Consider the following 13259-nt stretch of genomic DNA (forward strand, 5'->3'; position numbering starts at 1 on the left):
TGATGGTCAGGTTGTTACCTGCGCCCTGATTGGCTGGTCAGTGAGTGCTGAGGCAGTGCCTGGCTGTGGGGAGGGGAGGCTGCGACTGGGGGCTGAGGCTGGAGAGGTCTGGGAGAGCTGGTGAGGCCGGTGAGAGGCCCAGGGGAGCGGGACCGGCAGGCAGGGGAGGCTGGTGAGTGACGGCTTTGGGGTGTGAATGTGGGGTGAGCGCCGAGGGGTGAGGCCATTTCTGTGTGCAGTGTTTGTGGGGCCAGAGTGGGACTGGGCGTAGTGCAGGGGCAATGGGAGGCGTGTGTGGTGCACGGGGCTGTGCGCCTGAGAACCTCGGGGGGATGTTTGCATGGGCAAGGGTTGGGGAAGCAGAACAAACGGGACTAGAGCAGTCCAGTTGGAAGGGACCAGCAGTGACCATCTAGTCCCACTGCCTGAGCACATCAGGGCTCAGTAAAAGTTAAAGCGTGGTGTTAAGAGCAGTGTCCAAATGCCTCTGCAACACTGACAGGGTTGGGGTATCGACCACCTCTCTAGGAAGCCTCTTGCAGTGTTTGACCACTGTCCCTGCAAATAAATGTTTCGTGATGTCAAGTTTAATCCTGCAGTGGTGCAGCTTTGATCCATTCCCATGTGTCCTGTCACTGGATCTGATGGAGAAGAGCTCAGCACCTCCCTCTCCATGTTCCCTCCTCAGGAAGCTGCAGAGAGCAATGAGGTCGCCTCTCAGCCTCCTTCTGTCCAAACTAGACAAACCCACTGTCCTCATTTGCTCCTTTAGGACATGCCTTCCAGATCTTCGTACAACTTTGTTGCCCTCCTGTGGGTGATTTCAAGTACCTTGACATTCCTCTTAAATTGTGGGACGCAGAACACCTCACAATATTCCCCCCAGTCACATAGATCAAAATCCTTCTTAATTCCAGAAAAACTACATCCACCAGCTTCCCTTCATCCACAAGGCAGGTGACGTTGTCTTAGAAGGATAGGAAATCAGTTACACAGGACTTTCCCTTAGTGAACCCCTGTTGACTGTACCTGATGATTACATTGTCCTTAAATGCCTTTCAGCAGCACTCGGTTGCACCTTCTCCATAATTTTCCAGGTACTGTGGTCAGACTAACAGGTCTGCAGATTCCTGGCTCTTCACTCACGCCCTTTTTACAAACTGGAATAACGTTGGCTGGCTTGCAGTGAGCGAGAACATCTCTGGCCTCCCAAGACGTGCCTGAATTCAGTGGAGGTGAGTGTCGTGAGGGTTGTTCACCGCATGAGCAGTGTTTGTTGGTGAGGAAGATGAGGTGGGGCAGGAAGGGTCTCTGTGTGTCTGTGTTGATGGTGCTGGAGTGCCTGGCAGGCAAGAGGCAGGTTGGGCCAGTGCAGGGCTGGGCTGGGGGTGCCGGTGAGTCAGATGGACTCACGTCTGCCCCCCAGAGAGGGGAGGTTGTGTATCTGGATGTGCATAAGTCCATGGGGAATGGTGGTTTGAATTCGGGATTCCTGAATGAATTTCCTGATTCTCTTTCACTGGACATAGTGGAATCTCATGGAGCTGGGCAAGGGGAGAAGCCAAGTCCTGTTTCTGGAGACGACTCAGTGGCAGTAGCAGGAATGACTGTGGGCCAGTTGGATAGAAAGTATCTTGGCAGAGGAGGACGTTGCAGTCCTGATGGAGAACCAAAGGACCTGGAGGTGCCAATCAAACCCTGAGGTAAAAGGGTCCAGGAAGTCTCCATGGCAGCATTGGCAAAAATGTTGGCAGGAGGCTGAGGGAGGCGACCGTTCCTGTCTCCTCAGCACTGGTGAGGTCTCATGTGGGGTCCTGTGTGCGGGTCTGAGCTCCCCAGTGGAAGAAGGACATGGATGTATTAGTGCAGGAGAAGTGCAGGTTCACAAAGATGCTAAAGGGTCTGGGACATGTTCCACCTGACAAGACAATGAGAGAGCTGGGATGTTTTAGCCGGGAGGCAAAGAGCACATGGGGGATGTTATCAATGTGTGGAAATTTCAGAGGGGAGGGAAGAAAGTATGTTTGCTGGGAGGTCTGGAGAGTCATGCTTGGGAAGAGAGTTATTCATGTGTGTGCTGCTATGGGAGAGATCTTGTCCAAGATGTGCGCAGGGAAGCGTTCTCATGCGGAAGGCTCTGTTTGAGCCAGGGGTGGGTTTGTGTCACATCCTGGAAGCCACTGGGCACTGGTGGTGTTGGTGGCATATTTCCTGGGAGAGGTCTTGTTTCCCTTTGCACCCACCCTGATGGGCTACTAAGCCTGATTTTTCTCACGTGAAGTTGGACGAGCCGTGGGAGAAAAAGACAACAGGCTGCATCTCAAGCTGGTATGAAGGAGAACTTTATTGAGGGAGAAAAGTGAAAAAGCAGGAGTGCCAAGTGAAACAGCACAAGTCTGAGGTGCAAAGAACGATGTGGGAGAAGAGAAGGACGTTCATCGAGGTACGAAGGCAGCCCAGGCTGGCAACTTCCCTGCTTCCGTGCTTGGTTCCTGGAGACGAGGAGCCATGGACAGCAGGTCCCTGTGCCAGGAAGGGCCTAGAAGTGCGTGTCCTCAATGTGTGGGGTGGCTTCAAGGGTGTGTGTGGATGGCATCACGGGTGGCGGCGAGAGCCCTTAGCAGATGTATCCACCCCTTCTGCCGCCAAAGCACCCCAGGCCTCCGAAGCCGCCCAGGCCCCTGAAGCCGTAGCCGAAAGCGCCAGAGTTGACGGCAACTCCCTGGGCACCGAGTTCGTTGCCCACGGCAGCCGATGCGGAGGATCCGACGGCGGTGCTCTGGGGGTGGGAGGTGAGGATGGGTCCTGGCAGGGTGACCAGCACAGCGGGAGGCTGGATGACGACGCGGGAGTCCTGGCACTGCAGGGAACAGGGCTCGTTGCAGCTGTTGGCCAGCGGGGTGGGTCCGCAGGGGCGGCAGACGTCGTAGCAGGCCATGTGTGTGGTGTGGAGGGGCCCTGGAAGGGACGAGAGGCTGTTCAGCAAGTGCAGGGGTGTGGGGGTGCGAGGAGCGGTGTTGCAGGAGGGTGAGGGAGTGGGGAGGCTGGTGTGGGGCTGTGGGGAGCGTGGCGGTGGGGAGGCGTGAGGGCTGCTGAGGCTGGGGGCAGAGCGTGCTGGAAGAGAGGGGCCAGGCGGGGCAGGAGAAGGAGGGGAAGGGAGTTGAGGCTCACCTTGTTGAGCGCGGAGGGAGGAGAAGGCGTCAGGAGAGTGTGTGAGGGAGAGAGGCGCTGGGCCGGCTTTTATGCTGGTCCCCGAGGGGCGGGACAGCCTTTGCGCATGGCAGCGTTTTGCTGCCAGCAGCTGATTGATGCCACAGCCTGGCCAGGAATGAGGAGGGTGTGTTTTCCTTCCCGCAATGCTCCAGTTTCTTGTTCTTGTCTTGAGGATGTGTCCACTTGGCCCTGGTGGCACATTTGAAGTGTGAGCATTAGAGGCCAAAGGCTTGGCGTTGATGGTACGTGTCAGTGCGGGCAGAGGATGGGGCCGAAGCACAGGAGAGGTGGGGTGTCATCAGTGAGGTCATCCCACAGCACTCGTGTGGTTTGCGGTTGCATTGTGTGGACAGCGCCTCATTTCCTCACAGCCCTGGCAGGCTGCTCTGGGCTCCGGAGCTGCGACGGGCATGAAGAGCTGCCTCTTCTGTGGTCTTTGGTCTCTCCCTTCTTTGCTAACATCTCTCTAAGCCTGTCTTTAGGCCTGGCTTCCCTGATTGGGTTTGATCTGTTCGTGTCTTGGTGCCCCTCTTGCTTTTAAACTTGTAGCTGTGTGGATTTGTTATATGACACAAGGTTTTTGAGCAAGAGAGCTGCAGGGGTGGTTTCTGAGGTAAGGTTCTCAAAGGTTCTGTAATGTTCATAGAGATTCCTTATGTGCAAAAATAGGGAGCTGTGGGGAAGAAGACCATCCTGACTAAACATAGAACTTTAGCTGGATCTCGGGATAACAAAGAGAGTTTGTGACTTTTACAAAAAGGGGCAGGTAACTCAGGAGGACTACAGGGATGTCATGAGGTTGTGCAAGGGGAAAATCAGAATTTGGCATGTGCAACTACACCATAATCCAAGTACTGTTCTAAAATACAATAAATATTTTCCAGACATACATTATCCACCAAAGGAGGGCTAACCAGAATCTCCATCCTTCACTAGATGTGGGGGCACTCACGCGGAGTAAATATGAGGAAAATGCATTAATGCTTTCTTTGTCGCAATCTTTCTAATATGACCAGTTGTTCTGTGGATACCAAGCCTCTGATGTAGAAGATGGAGCAGAACAAACCCCCAGAATCCACAGGGAAATGGTTGGAAACCTCCTACACCAGTTAGACACACACTGACCTATGGGGCCTGATGAACTCCAGCCAAGGGTACTGAGGGAGCTGGCAGAGGCGCTCACCAAGCCACTTTGCATCATTTATCTGCAGTCCTGGCTCGCCAGGGAGGTCCCACTTGGCTGGAGGTTGGCAAATGTGCTGCTTATGTAAGAAGAAGGGACAGAAGGAGGATCTGAGGATCTGCAGGCCTGTCAGTCTGACCTTGGTGCCAGGGAAGGTCATGGAGCAGATCATGTTGAGTGACATCATGCAGCATGTACGGGATGACCAGGCGATCAGGCCCAGTCAGGATGGGGTGGTGAAAGGCAGGTCCTGCTTGACCAACGTGATCTCCTTCTCTGACAAGGTGACCCACTTAGTGGAGGAGGGAATGGCTCTGGATGTTTTCTACCTAGACCTTATTAAAGTCTTTGACACTGATTCAACTGGAGAAAGTGGCTGCTCATGGCTTGGACAGGTGTATTCTTCACTGCCAAAAAAACTGGCTGGAGTGCTGGGGCCAAACAGCTGTGGTGACTGGAGTTAAATCCAGTTGGTGGCTGCTCACAAGTGGTGTTCCCCAGGGTTCAGTCCTGGGGCCAGTTTTGTTCAATATCTTTCTCCATGGTCTGATAAGTGATGGAGTGGACTCTCAGTAAGTGTAGCCTGGAGAAAGGGAGGCTGAGGGGTGACTTTCTTGCTCTCTACAACTCCCTGAAAGGAGGTTTTAGTGAGGTAGACGTCAGTGTCTTTCTCAAGGAATAAGGAACAAGGAACAGGAGAAGAGAAAATACTGTTAAGCTGCACCAGGGGAGATTTACAGTGGATATTAGGAAAATTTATTCACCAGTGTTGTTGTCAAGCACTTATACCGCCCAGGGTAGTGGTGGAGTCGTCATCCCTGGAGGTGTTTAAAAGTCGTGTAGATGTGGTGCTTGGGGACATGGTTTAGTGATGACCTTAGTATTGCTTGGTTAACACTTGGATTTGATGATCTTATAGGTCTTTTGCACCTGAAACAGTTATTTGATTCTATTCAATGGCACCAGCCAGCTCCAACCAGACTGGTTCCTGGTGAAACCTGAGCCAATCAGCAATGGTGGTAGCACAAATGTGTGAACATCTTTAAGAACAGGAAAAAAGGACTGCAAAATTGTAACTGGAAGAGAGGGCGGGATATATGTGAGTTGAAGATCTCTACAAACAGAAAAGTCTGTGAAGAAGGAGCTGCAGGATGTGTTCCTGGTGCTGGTGGAGAGATTCCCTTGCAGCCCGTTGTGAACCCCACGCTGGAGCAGATTGTCCCCCTGCAGCCTCTGGAGATCTCCCTGTCCTTACAAAGACTCAGGAGCCTTTCCTCAGATTTTCTCCCCTCATGCAGCTGAGGAGGGGGAGTGATAGAGCAGCTTGGTGGGCACCTGCCATCCAGCCAAGGTCAAGGCAGCCCAGAGCCCCATCTTGCCAGCAGAGCAGGGTCACGGGCTTGTTCCTGCTCCTGGTCCTCAGTGCCCCAGGCTGTGCCTCAGGGACCCCACACTGAGCAGGACGATGACCTCACAAAGGGGCTTTCTGTGTTACCTCAGAGCACAGGGACAGTTGCTTGGTGTCCCCTGCACTGGTGCTCCATGGACCCTGCAGCAGGGAGGCTGGTGGTCCAGAGACCCCCTGCATGGGTCACTGTGGAGCCCTGCAGAGAAGAGGGGACGCTGGCCTGAGGATCCCCCCCAAGGGATCATTTGTGGTTCCCACACCAAGGTGAGACCGTGGTCTGGGGACTCCTGCGTAGGTGGAATGGGGACCATGGGGCCAGGGGGACAGTGCAACAAGGACCCACACTTGGATCTGCTGAGGACCCCACAGCAAGGGGGTGGTGACCTGGGTACCCAGCATGTGTTGCCCAGGGTCCTGGCAGGAAGGGGATGCAGGATACAGGACTCTGTGTTTTTGTCCCTGGAACCTGACCGTGAGTGAAGATGGTGTCACGGGCACTGCCAGGTGGTTGGGCTGGGGACAATGGGAGGCGTGCGTGGTGCGCAGGGCTGTGCACCTGAGAACCTCGAGGGAATGTTTGCATTAGAAAGGTTTGGGGAAGCAGAAAGGACGGGATTAGACCAGTCCAATTACAAGGGATCTACAGTGATTATTGAGTCCAAAAGGCTGATCAGATCAGGGCTCCGTAGAAGTTAAAGCATGGAACAGTTCACAATACTCCCGTATTTGGGACAGGACCAAAAGCTTTACTAAAATCCAGAAAAACTGCGTCCACCAGCTTCCCTTCATGCACGAGGCAGGTGACCTTATTGTAGAAGGAAAAGAAATCAGTTACACAGGACTTTGCCTTAGCGAACCCCTGTTGACTGTACCTGATGATTTCATTGCCCTTAAATGCCTTTCAGCAGCACTCGGTTGCATCTTCTCCATAATTTTCCAGGTACTGTGGTCAGACTAACAGGTCTGCAGATTCCTGGCTCTTCACTCATGCCCTTTTTACAAACTGGAATAACATTGGCTGCTTGCAGTGAGCGAGGACATCTCTGGAGTCCCAAGATGTGTCGTGAGTGTCGTGAGGGTTGTTCACCGCATGAGCAGTGTTTGTTGGTGAGGAAGATGAGGTGCGGCAGGAAGGGTCTCTGTGCGTGTATGTTGATGGTGCTGGAGTGCCTGGCAGGCAAGAGGCAGGTTGGGCCAGTGCAGGGCTGGGCTGGCGGAGCTGGTGAGTCGGGTGGACTCACATCTGCCCCCTAGAAAGGGGGGGTTGTGTATATGGATGTGTATAAATCTGTGGGAAAACGTGGTTTAAACACACGTTTGACGATTGAGCTTCCTGATTTCCCTGGCCACAGGGGAGTGTCATGGAGCTGAGCAAGGGGAGAGGCCAAGTCCTGTTCTGGGGAGGACTCAAAGCTGGCAGCAGGAATGACTAGGGGAGAGTTGAACAGAAGGCAGCTTGGCAGAGAAGGGTCTTGTGGTTCTGGTGGAGAAGAAATGGGCTCTAAGGTAGCAATGAAGCCTTGGCGCAAAAGGGGGCATCAAGTCTCCGGGGCAGCATTGAGAAATGTCTTGACAGGAGGTTGAGAAAGGTGACTGTTCTTCTCTTCTCAGCACTGGTGAGGTCCCATGTGGAGTCCTGCGTGCAGGACTGAGTTCCCCGGTGGAAGAAGGACATGGATGTAATAGTGCAGTTTCATGAAGATGCTAAAGGGTCTGGAACATCTTCCACCGGAGGAGAGGCTGAGAGAGCTGGGATGTTTAGCCAGGAGGAAAAGAGCTCATGGGGGATGTTATCAATGTGGAAATTTCAGAGGGGAGGAAGTCAAGTCTGTTTGCTGGGAGGGCTGGAGAGTCATGCTGGGGAAGGGAGTTATTAATGTGTGTGCTGGCATGATCTTGTCCAAGATGTGCGCAGGGAAGCGTTCTCATGCGGAAGGCTCTGTTTGAGCCAGGGATGGGCTTGTGCCGCATCCTGGAAAACACTGGGCACTGGTTGGTGGTGTCATATTTCTTGGAAGAGGTCGTGTTAGTCTTTTCCACCCATCATGATGGGCTACTGAGTCCTGGTTTTTCTCAAGTGAAGTTGGACGAGCCGTGGGAGAAAAAGACAATAGGCTGCATCTCAAGCTGGGATGAAGGAAAACTTTATTGAGGGAGAAGAGTGAAAAGGCAGGAGTGCCAAGTGGAACACAAGTGGAGCACAAGTCTGAGGTGCAAAGAAAGATGTGGGAGTAGAGGAGAAGGACCTTCATCGTGGTACGAAGGCAGCCCAGGCTGGCAACTTCCCTGCTTCCGTGCTTGGTTCCTGGAGTCGAGGAGCCATGGACATCAGGTCCCTGCACCAGGAAGGGCCTAGGGGTGCGTGTCTTCAGTGTGTGTCGTCGCTTCCAGGGTGTGTGTGGATGGCATCACGGGGGGTGGCGAGAGCCCTTAGCAGATGTATCCACCCCTTCTGCCGCCAAAGCAGCCCAGGCCTCCGAAGCCACCCAGGCCCCCGAAGCCGTAGCCAAAAGCACCGGAGTTGACGGCAACTCCCTGGGCACCGAGTTCGTTGCCCACGGCAGCCGATGCGGAGGATCCGACGGCGGTGCTCTGGGGGTGGGAGGTGAGGATGGGTCCTGGCAGGGTGACCAGCACGGCGGGAGGCTGGATGACGACGCGGGAGTCCTGGCACTGCAGGGAACAGGGCTCGTTGCAGCTGTTGGCCAGCGGGGTGGGTCCGCAGGGGCGGCAGACGTCGTAGCAGGCCATGTGTGTGGTGTGGAGGGGCCCTGGAAGGGACGAGAGGCTGTTGAGCAAGCGCAGGGGTGTGGGGGTGCGAGGAGCGGTGTTGCAGGAGGGTGAGGGAGTGGGGAGGCTGGTGTGGGGCTGTGGGGAGCGTGGCGGTGGGGAGGCGTGAGGGCTGCTGAGGCTGGGGGCAGAGCGTGCTGGAAGAGAGGGGCCAGGCGGGGCAGGAGAAGGAGGGGAAGGGGGTTGAGGCTCACCTTGTTGAGCGCGGAGGGAGGAGAAGGCGTCAGGAGAAGAGTGTGAGGGAGAGAGGCACTGGGCCGGCTTTTATGCTGGTCCCCGAGGGGCGGGGCGGCCTTTGCGCATGGTGACATTTTGCTGACAGCAGCTGTCTGATGCCACAGCCTGGCCAGGAATAAGGAGGGTGTGTTTTCCTTCCCGCAATGCTCCAGTTTCTTGTTCTTGTCTTGAGGATGTGTCCACTTGGCCCTGGTGGCACATTTGAAGTGTGAGCAGTAGAGGCCAAAGGCTTGGCGTGGATGGTACGTGTCAGTGCGGGCAGAGGATGCGGCCGAAGCACAGGAGAGGTGGGGTGTCATCAGTGAGGTCATCCCACAGCACTCGTGTGGTTTGCGGTTGCATTGTGTGGACAGCGCCTCATTTCCTCACAGCTGTTGCAGGCTGGTCTGGGCTCTGGAGCTGCGACGGGCATGAGGAGCTGCCTCTTCTGTGGTCTTTGGTCTCTCCCTTCTTTGCTAACATCTCTCTAAGCCTGTCTTTAGGCCTGGCTTCCCTGATTGGGTTTAATCTGTTCATGTCTTGGTGCCCGTCTTGCTTTTAAGCTTGTAGCTGTGTGGTTTTGTTATATGACACAAGGTTTTTGAGCAAGAGAGCTGCAGGGGTGGTTTCTGAGGTAAGGTTCTCAAAGGTTCTGTAATGTTCATAGAGATTCCTTATGTGCAAAAATAGGGAGCTGTGGGGAAGAAGACCATCCTGACTAAACATAGAACTTTAGCTGGATCTCGGGATAACAAAGAGAGTTTGTGACTTTTACAAAAAGGGGCAGGTAACTCAGGAGGACTAGAGGGATGTCATGAGGTTGTGCAAGGAGAAAATCAGAATTTGGCATGTGCAACTACAACATAATCCAAGTACTGTTCTAAAATACAATAAATATTTTCCAGACATACATTATCAACCAAAGGAGGGCTAACGAGAATCTCCATCCTTCACTGGATGTGGGGGCACTCACGCAGAGCAAAGTATGAGGAAAATGCTTTAATGCTTTCTTTGTCGCAGTCTTTCTAATACGACCAGTTGTTCTCTGGACACCAAGCCTCTGATGTAGAAGACGGAGCAGAACAAACCCCCAGAATCCAAGGGGAAATGGTTGGAAACCTCCTACACCAGTTAGACACACACTGACCTATGGGGCCTGATGAACTCCAGCCAAGGGTACTGAGGGAGCTGGCGGAGGCTCTCACCAAGCCACTTTGCATCATTTATCTACAGTCCTGGCTCACCAGGGAGGTCCCACTTGGCTGGAGGTTGGCAAATGTGCTGCTTATGTAAGAAGAAGGGATAGAAGGAGGATGCAAGGATCTGCAGGCCTGTCAGTCTGACCTTGGTGCCAGGGAAGGTCATGGACCAGATCATGTTGAGTGACATCATGCAGCACGTATGGGATGACCAGGTGATCAGGCCCAGTCAGGATGGGGTGATGAAAGGCAGGTCCTGCTTGACCAACGTGATCTCCTTCTCTGACAAGGTGACCCACTTAGTGGAGGAGGGATTGGCTGTGGATGTTGTCTACCTAGACCTTATTAAAGCCTTTGACAGTGATTCAACTGGAGAAAGTGGCTGCTCATGGCTTGGACAGATGTATCCTTCACTGGCAAAAAAACTGGCTGGATGACTGAGCCCAAATAGTTGTGGTGACTGGATTTAAAGTCAGCTGGTGGCTGCTCACAAGTGGTGTTCCCCAGGGCTCAGTGCTGGGGCCAGTTCTGTTTAATATCTTTCTCCATGGTCTGATGAGGGGATCGAGTGGACCCTCGGTAAGCGTAGCCTGGAGAAAGGGAGGCAGAGGGGAGACCGTCTCGCTCTCTACAACTACCTGAAAGGAGGTTGTAGTGAGGTAGGCGTCAGTGTCTTTCCCAAGGAAGAAGTATCAGGACAAGAGAAAATGGCCTCAAGCTGCCCCAGGGGAGATTTACATTGGATATTAGGAGAATTTATTTACCGAAAGTGTTGTGAAGCACTGGAATGGACCTCCCAGGGTAGTGGTGGAGTCATCATCCCTGGAGATGTTTAAAAGATGTGTAGATGTGATGCTTGGGGACATGGTTTAGTGGTGACCTTGGTATTGCTTGTTTAATAGTTGATTTTAATGATCTTAAAGGTCTTTTATATCTGAAACAATTCTTTGATTCTATTCAATGGCACCAGCCAGCTCCAACCAGACTGGTTGCTGGTGAAACCTGAGCCAGCCAGCAATGGTGGTAGCACAGATGTGTGAACAACTTTAAGGAGGGGGAGAAATGACTCCAGAATTGTATCTGGAAGAGAGCGGTTATATATTTGAGAGAAAAACCTCTACAGACAGCAAGTTCAGTGAAGAAGGAGGTGCAGGATGTGCTCCTGGTGCTGGAGCAGAGTTTCCCTTGCAGCACATTGTGAACCCCACGCTGGAGCAGATTGTCCCACTGCAGCCTCTGGAGATCTCCCTGTCCTTACAAAGACTCAGGAGCCTTTCCTCAGATTTTCTCCCCTCATGCAGTTGAGGAGGGGGAGTGATAGAGCAGCTTGGTGGGCACCTGCCATCCCGCCACGGTCAAGCCAGCCCAGAGCCCCATCTTGCCAGCAGAGCAGGGTCACAGGATTGTTCCTGCTCCTGATCCTCAGTGCCCCAGGCTGTGTCTCAGAGACCCCACACTGAGGAGGACGGTGACCTCACAAAGGGGCTTTCTGTGTCACCTCAGAGCACAGGGACGGTTGCTTGGTGTCCCCTGCACTGGTGCTCCATGGACCCTGCAGCAGGGAGGCTGGTGGTGCAGAGACCCCCTGCATGGGTCACTGTGGGGCCCTGCAGAGAAGAGGGGATGGTGTCCTGCTGATTACTCCCCGAGGAATCATTTGTGGACCCCACAGCAAGGTGAGACCGTGGTCTGGGGACTTCTGTGTAGGTGGAATGGGGACCATGGGGCCAGGGGGACAATGCAACAAGGACCCACACTTGGGTCAGCTGAGGACCCCACAGCAAGGGGGTGGTGACCTGGGCACCCAGCATGTGTTGTCCAGGGTCCTGGCAGCAAGGGGATGCAGGATACAGGACTCTGTGTTTTTGTCCTTGGAACCTGACAGTGAGTGAAGATGGTGTCATGGACACTGCCAGGTGGTTGGGCTGGGGCCCACAGCAAGGGGGGGCCATGACAGGGATTCCACATGGGTGCCCTGACACACTGCAGTACAGGCAAGAAGTGCAGGGTCTGTTGATGTATTTAATGATTGCAGTTTTTTGGGGGTGTTATTTAATCAGGACATTTCCCCTCCATCTTACCCTTCCAAGTACCCCCAGCTACACTTGTCTGAGGCCTTTGGTTTGGTTTTCGGCAGCATTTCTAATCATTCACTCCCTTGTTCACCCTCCAGCCGTTGTTTTGGTGCCACTTGTTGAGGATTATCTTATTTATTTTACCAGAAGTCTTGATTTTGGGTTCCTGAAAGGCACCTTCTGGAACATTCCAGGTGCTTCTATAGTGACTGTAAGCTGCCCACTGATGGTCAGGTTGTTTCCTGCCCCCTGATTGGCTGGTCAGTGAGTGCTGAGGCAGTGCCTGGCTGTGGGGAGGGGAGGCTGCGACTGGGGGCTGAGGCTGGAGAGCTCTGGGAGAGCTGGTGAGGCCGGTGAGAGGCCCAGGGGAGTGGGACCGGCAGGCAGGGGAGGCTGGTGAGTGACGGCTTTGGGGTGTGAATGTGGGGTGAGCGCCGAGGGGTGAGGCCATTTCTGTGTGCAGTGTTTGTGGGTCAGAGTGGGACTGGGCGTTGTGCAGGGGCAATGGGAGGCGTGCGTGGTGCACGGGGCTGTGAAGCTGAGACCCTTGAGGGGATGTTTGCATGGGAAAGGGTTGGGGAAGCAGAACAAATGGGACTAGAACAGTCCAGTTGGAAGGGACCAGCAGTGACCATCTAGTCCCACTGCCTGAGCACATCAGGGCTCAGTAAAAGTTAAAGCGCGGTTAAGAGCAGTGTCCAAATGCCTCTGCAACACTAACAGGGTTGGGGTATCGACTACCTCTCTAGGAAGCCTGTTGCAGTGTTTGACCACCCACCTGTAAATTAATGTTTCGTAATGTCAAGTTTAAACCTGCAGTGGTGCAGCTTTGATCCATTCCCATGTGTCCTGTCACTGGATCTGATGGAGTAGAGCTCACACCTCCCTCTCCATGTCCCCTCCTCAGGAAGCTGCAGAGAACAATGAGGTAGCCTCTCAGCCTCCTCCTCTCCAGACTAGACAAACCCACTGTCTTTATTTGCTCCTTTAAGACATGCCTTCCAGATCTTTCTCCAGCTTCGTTGTCCTCCTGTGGGTGCTTTCAAGTACCATGACATTGTTCTTAAATTGCATGACCCAGAACAGCTCACAATACCCCTCCATGCGCATAGATCAAAAGCTTTACTAAAATCCAGAAAAGCTACATCCACCAGCCTCCCATTCATCCACTAGGC

The 13259-nt window shown here is 53.7% G+C and overlaps 2 protein-coding genes across 2 annotated transcripts; both read right to left on the reverse strand.

The window, feature by feature from the left end:
* Positions 1-2617: 2617 nt before the first annotated feature.
* On the reverse strand, positions 2618-2938 carry LOC309435507 (feather beta keratin-like; the record flags this gene model as incomplete). Its single annotated transcript, XM_082043782.1, has 1 exon — positions 2618-2938. One exon carries the CDS (start codon positions 2936-2938, stop codon positions 2618-2620), a length of 321 nt encoding a protein of 106 aa, XP_081899908.1.
* Positions 2939-8224: 5286 nt separating this feature from the next.
* LOC309435807 (feather keratin B-4-like) lies at positions 8225-8555 on the reverse strand (the record flags this gene model as incomplete). Its single annotated transcript, XM_082044551.1, has 1 exon — positions 8225-8555. One exon carries the CDS (start codon positions 8553-8555, stop codon positions 8235-8237), a length of 321 nt encoding a protein of 106 aa, XP_081900677.1. The 3' UTR covers positions 8225-8234.
* Between the last annotated feature and the right edge of the window lie 4704 nt (positions 8556-13259).

This window comes from Streptopelia decaocto (genome assembly GCF_964273445.1).
Source record: "Streptopelia decaocto genome assembly, chromosome: 2".
Lineage (NCBI taxonomy): Eukaryota > Metazoa > Chordata > Aves > Columbiformes > Columbidae > Streptopelia > Streptopelia decaocto.